A 6386-nucleotide genomic window follows, 5' to 3' on the forward strand; every position below is an offset into this window, starting at 1 on the left:
ACGCAAGTTATTAGCAAAGAAAGACTGGACACAGAAAGTTTTTTTAAAGCTTTAATAACATACCTTAACATTTCTTTCCAAACACTGCCTGTGACGCAGCAGTAATACCGCAGCAACACGGCAGTAACACAGCAAAGTCACTGAGACGCGGCGGTAACACAGCCGCAACACAGCAGCAACAGGGTAGCACAGCACTAACAGGGCTGGTTAAAAAAAAAACATACCAGTAAAAGTAAAAAAAGAGCCGTCTTCATCTTCCTCCTGTGCACTGAAACCATCGAAGTCTTCCTCCTTAGTGTCCAATTGGAATAGCGTTAGATATCCTTCGCCTCGCACTTTCTCAGTCTCTCTTTCGTCGTCGCTTTTATGCATTTCTTCGAGTGTGCAGAGGGTCTGTTCATGCTAATCTTATTCATGCACGAAGCGCTAAATTACATTAAACTAGCGAGCGACACGTATAGCTTAAAAGCAGCATCATATGCATTTCTTATGTCCCCCATAATGACGGTTTGTGTACAAAAGCTTCCTGTCTTTGTGTGAATGCGGGTGTGTGCGTGATGCGCGAAATGTAAACACAAACTAGCACGTCTTCTTTGGCGCATTTTCTTTTCTTCGTCTGTCTCGCTCTTGCTTCCTGCTAGAGCGCCCCCTGGACACCGGAGGCCGTAAAAATCCATAAGTACGCTCGAGAGTAGACACAAGATAATGTCATCAACATCGACTGCCTTTGGCTTAAAAGCGGCATCATATGCATTTCTTTTGTCCCCCATGATGACGGTTTGTGTATAAAGGCTTCCTTTCAGTAATGTCCGTCTTGATCGCGTTCTGCGTGATGCGCGAAATGTAAATACAAACGTCTTCTTCGGCGCATTATCTCTTCTTCGCCTGTCTTGCTCTTGCTTCCTGCTAGAGCGCCCCCTGGAGGCCGGAGGCCGTAAAAATCCATAAGTAGGTTAAGGTTCAAAGTAACCTTCTGAATAAAATGCATTAAAAGTTCACATTCATTACAACTTGTTTTGGGTGAGCAAAATGTCAGAAGAATTGAATTTAAATGCTGATTGATTGGTTTTTAATACAATGCAGATGGTCCAAACAGCGCCACTGCTTTGTGTAATCTCTGAGTGACATGGCAGAGTAAGAGAAAGGGTTTAGAGCACAGGTGTCAAACTCAAGGCCCGGGGGCCAGATACGACCCGCCACATCATTCTATGTGGCCCGCGAAGACAAATTGTGCATCAAATTCGTGTGTCATTACTAGAATTGCAAATTGTCTTCACTTTTAATCTCTTTTTTTTTAACATTTGACCAGTTTTTACTCGTCTGATTTGAAAACGAGTTATTTGTCAGTCTGTTTTGTAGCTTTTACTGTATATAATAGTGTTAAGAGTAAAAGTGATCGTCATCACAAAAATCACGAAAAAAATCTTATATAAGCCGCACCTGACTATAAGCCGCAGGGTCCAAAATTTTGGAAAAAAAGGCGCGGCTTATAGTCCGGAAATTACGGTAAAAGTGCATCTTATCTCTTTGTAACAATGTATGTATGCTGCAGCCTTGGTGAAGATCGTGAATCTTTGCCATTGTAGTTGAAAAAGCAGAGTAAGCAAATTTCTTCAGACACATGAACTGTATGTACTATTTAATGTAAACTGTAACAAGGATCTTTCCCCAAACTTGACCTAAAAAAAATTAAACAGCACAAAATGCCTTTCAGTGACCCATACGCCAGGCACATTGGTACATGGTGATAAGAGTAGGTTCAGGAATATAGACGTAAAAGCACCAGGACTATTCCACAATGAAGGTAGATGAGTGAAAAATGCAAGAACCAGTTAATCCCCAGTCTGCTTTTTGGCATATTTCAAATGTGTATACTGTAGTGTACAAATTCGGGTTCCATGAGAATACAAGATGATAATCTCGCTATAATGTATAGATAGTATTTTTGTATAACATAGAGCCCAATGATATAGAGGGTTACTGACAGAGACTATTCTCTTCCTGCTCAATAAACCAGTCACATGGTGCAAAATCCAATTTGAGCTGATCCATTATCCATGGGTCCTTTTTAGCTCCGTCAATAAATTCCTCCAGGGAAATTTGACCTGCACAATGCATGAAAAAGCAAGTTACAGAAGGCTATATAATAATAATTATATTATTATTATTATGTTCGATCTATTCACAATAGTATCCATATATTTCCTTAGAGAAGGGATGTTATAATCAACATCTGTTGTAGAGATATGTTTTTTTTTTCTAATTTGTAATAAATGTTGAATTTAGAGTATAAGATCAGGGGATGTCGAGAATAATTGTCAATTTTTGTACATGCCCTTTTAGACGTGTCTGTGATTTAGGGCTATATAAATAAACATGACTTCACTTGAATCCAACACGACTTACTGTCTTTATTTTTGTCCACTTGGGTAAATATTCTATCACAGATATCTTCAATGTTGTCTGGAGCTCCAGAGTCAGTGTGCTTCTTTAATTTGTAGATAATCTGTGCAGAAAACACAAATATTTTAGTGAATAAGAATTATATTGAAATTTTCATAGCTCAAATTTTTTCCACAATGTGATTTTTTTATCCTAATTTGTCATTGCAACAAAGTTTAGATATCCATAGTACATGAGTACCTGACACACGCACCTAAATTACCCACAGGGAGAAAATTATTTACCCACACAGGATTTTGTCAAATGTAATTCACATTTCCCCAACATATTACTTTGATGTGATCCAATGAAACCATTTTTTGGACGTTTTGGCCCTGATTCCACGAGGGATATTTAGCACAAATAGAACACCAAAAGAGCATCATAAATAAAGGAAGCATGCTTGTGGCAGCAAGCTTCGGGCTGTTTTTTATCAGGTGAAATTCTAGAACTAGACTAGAAGGCATTGAAGACAGTTTGAAATTCCGTCAGTTTTAGCACCAAACCTTCCCACTTCTTGAAAAAGCCAAACAGGTTAACTCTACTTGAAAATCTGAACTGTATGTGGGGTTAGGGTTAAGAAAAGGCACTTTAAATGGTGCCTCCCATTTATCATGAGTTTGAAATGTGATTGATTCTAAACAGCCTTGTGGCAGAGGTAAAGATTGTGCAACCACATGGAAAAATGTTTTGTGTCATTTTTTTTCTCCAACAAAAGTCTGACAGGGGAGTGTATAACTGGTGATTTTTATATCCATTGTGCAGTAATGAAATATTTGCCCTCCTTTACACTAGACAAAATTATTTTTAAAAAATGCTCTAAATGGATGTTTACCCTTTGTATATTTTGACATTTTATTAAGACACTTGGGAACTGTTTAGTATGGCAAAAAATGCTTGAGATGTCTCATATTTAGGGAAAGAAAGGAAATAAGGAAATCTTATTATTCAAAGTATACCACATGCTGTCTTACATGGTCGCACGTATTGGCTGCTAATGGAACAGTTTCACTGGTACTTATACGTAGTGACTGCAAACAGAAAAACAATTCCTAATACAACAATTTGATGGTGCTTGACCGTGGAGATTAATGACATTCAATGGCCAAGAGAATGATGAAGAAGACAAAGATTAAGACTACAAGATTCACAAAGTGAAGGTGGCTATATTAGTGGAGGTTGGCAACCATGTCCAGCACAAAAATGTATTACTCTATAACAGCATTAACAACAACACAAAAATACCATTTGGGTTCCCTCTGACAAATTTTAAGCAAAGCCTATAAAAACAAAAACAAAGCATATTACAAACCTTGAGAATTTGTGTCACTTCTTCCCTGTCCAGACGGCCATTACTATCTCTGTCATACACCTTGAAAGACCATTTAAGTTTGTCCTCAAGTTTCCCTCGTAAAACCAGATGTACGGCTGCCACATATTCCATAAAGTCAAGCTTTCCATCCTAAAAGGACAAAAATTAATAGATATCCTCCATTTCAGTGAGGACTCACAAGATGCAACATTTTGGAATCTGAAGTAAAAACTGGTCTCAGTAGAATAAAATGTAAATGTTCCACAGTATTACACATTAAGCATCATTGAAATTGTGTTAATTTACTGGAAAGAATAATATTACATAACAGAGACAATTACTTACCTTATTCGTGTCAAATGATCGAAATACATTTTCCATGTATGCTGATTCTTCCTCTGAGGATTCATTGTTGACTCGAAAAATTTTCTTGAATTCATGCAAGTGTAGATTACCACTTGGACATTCACTTGCAAACCTACGGTACAATGATTGGATGTTTTGTAGGGTAACTTCTTTATCTGTACCACTCTGTGCTTGACCCATTATTTCAAACAAAATCATTCAAAAATGTGATACCCTCCTAAAAATCTATCTAAATAGTCTCAAGCAACATCACTATGCATTATTACTTCATGGGCTTCTCTCACAGACGAGCCAGTACGGAATTAACTGAACTATTTCAACATTTCCCTCCAAATTGTACCTCCCTGCGCATTTGTGTCATCAAAAAAAGAATAAAAAACAAAACTACATATCTATGCCTTGCTCTGGACTATGCAAAACAACGTTTACCAACAGGAGAATTACTATCTGTTAGTAGCAAGAAGGAGAGCAGAATGGTTACACGGAGCTCTCATGGAGATTAAGGATCACGTCATATGGTCTTAGTTTAGTGACTAATTCTCTGAAGATTTGTCTGTTAAAGGTTAACTAGACTAACCCACTAAAAATAGACCAGGTCTTTTCCTTTCACACTAACTTGAAAGATTCACTGATGATGAGCCCAACCCCACCAACAGTATTTTTTGACTAGCTAGGACCAAGTAAAGAAAAATAATTACATTGTGTTAAGGTGACTGAGTGGTGTTTCAATCTATTAATGAATTCAGATGTCAGGGTAAGCCTCATTGTGATGATATTTCTTATACCTTTGCAGAAGAAAAAAGAAAAACTTGCTCAGGAGTATGATGATCTATCCTGCCTGACTTTCAGTTTCAGTGCTTGGTTGTCTTTTTAAGGGGCAGGCTATTATAATGCTTACCGCCATGTGCTTGGTATTGTTTGACTTTGTATCCATCTCCTGCATTATCCCACACTTCCATTTATCGCTCAATGAGATGTTTCCTGTTTCCTGCATTCTTCTTCTGAGAGCTCTTTCTGTTGTTACTTTTTCTCAGTCATCGTTTATCTGTACTTTGTGAAGAACTCTCCCTTTTGGAGCACCTTTTGTTGAACTTTTGCACCCAGGTGTTTTTCACCCTGTTCATGAGTGCTTTGTTTGCCTTTTTGTTTTATTTAATTTTAATAATTTTTGACATAACCACTGCCTCACTTTCTTGCTTCCCTGTATTTGGGTCCTTAATCTCACGCTACCTGACATTCATACATTATATTGTCGCACGCATGGACGTGAATCACTCCACGCATGCGGGGTTTGTTGTTAAAATAATAAATTTACTGAAACACACACAACAGTGGCAGTTACAGTCACGACCCGGCGAAACTCCCGCTCACTGTCAACTACTTCTGGGTACTGAGGACCCCCGGTAGTTGTCCCAGGTGCCTTATTGAAATCCCCAAATATTCGCCACTAATACCATACAGTACTATTTGCATATAACGGCATATAACGTGTTCAGAAACATCACAAAGTAATTAAAAAAAATAACATGGCGGGTGAGTATGAATGTCCATTCAAATGTCCCAAAAACCACCATGGGCCTCACACTAGTATACTACATATTCAGAAATACGACATAGTTCTCATTTAGTCCCTTATTTAGAACGTACAATCTTGGTTTTTCATGTCTTGATTAGCCTAAAAAAACACAAACTTCTGGCTTTCAACTCTCTTCAAATGTGCCAGATCCATCAAAAACATACAGTTAAACAAGTTCAGTGTTGTTTCTCAGTCGTCATTGTTGTGTATTTATTGCTGACGTTTCTTGGCAAAATGGAGTGATATCCACTGCTTAATTTGTATGATGTCGTAAATTATGTTGGAGAGTTGAACTGCAATAAAACCACAGGTGCAAGGGCATCCCACCTTCTGTCTTTATTCTTTACTATAATCCTCGCAACCTAAATTATAACAGTTATCATGAGATGATTTAGCGTTTTATCTCATGTTTTGTTTTGCTCGCAGGAAATGGTTAATCCAGGTCCTTCTTATGTTAGAATTCAGTTTGCAGTATATCTGTGACCTATGACATAGAGTGGACCCACTACAAGCAAGCAAGACTCAATGTACATAGAACGCAGGGGTCTTCCAGGGTACAGGCAAACTGGTTGAAAACAGAAGGCAAATTGTTGGATAAATTGTATATATATGTTATCATGCGTTCCCTAATGAGTATTTATTAATAAAATTATTGCACAGAATGCTTGCTGTTTCGCCTTGCAGACGTCC

General features: G+C 37.8%; 1 protein-coding gene across 1 annotated transcript; it reads right to left on the reverse strand.

Moving 5' to 3' along the window:
* Nucleotides 1-1624: 1624 nt before the first annotated feature.
* Nucleotides 1625-4801, reverse strand: LOC148400048 (guanylyl cyclase-activating protein 2-like). Its single transcript, XM_088372164.1, has 4 exons — nucleotides 4100-4801; nucleotides 3755-3904; nucleotides 2407-2506; nucleotides 1625-2105 (listed from the first exon to the last, which is right to left on the reverse strand). Exons 1-4 carry the CDS (start codon nucleotides 4316-4318, stop codon nucleotides 1978-1980), a joined length of 597 nt encoding a protein of 198 aa, XP_088228290.1. The 5' UTR covers nucleotides 4319-4801; the 3' UTR covers nucleotides 1625-1977.
* Nucleotides 4802-6386: the final 1585 nt, after the last annotated feature.

This window comes from Syngnathus floridae, chromosome 3 (genome assembly GCF_059516105.1).
Source record: "Syngnathus floridae isolate MCC-2025c chromosome 3, RoL_Sflo_1.0, whole genome shotgun sequence".
Classification (NCBI taxonomy): domain Eukaryota; kingdom Metazoa; phylum Chordata; class Actinopteri; order Syngnathiformes; family Syngnathidae; genus Syngnathus; species Syngnathus floridae.

Excerpts from the sequence above, each read along its gene's own strand:
- LOC148400048 (XM_088372164.1), bottom strand. The coding sequence starts at position 4,318 with ATGATTTTGTTTGAAATAATGGGTCAAGCACAGAGTGGTACAGATAAA. Across the intron at positions 2,507-3,754 it reads AAGTGACACAAATTCTCAAG|ATTATCTACAAATTAAAGAA; the intron begins GTTTGTAATATG and ends TTTTCTGCACAG. Across the intron at positions 2,106-2,406 it reads AGTGGACAAAAATAAAGACA|GTCAAATTTCCCTGGAGGAA; the intron begins GTAAGTCGTGTT and ends TGCATTGTGCAG.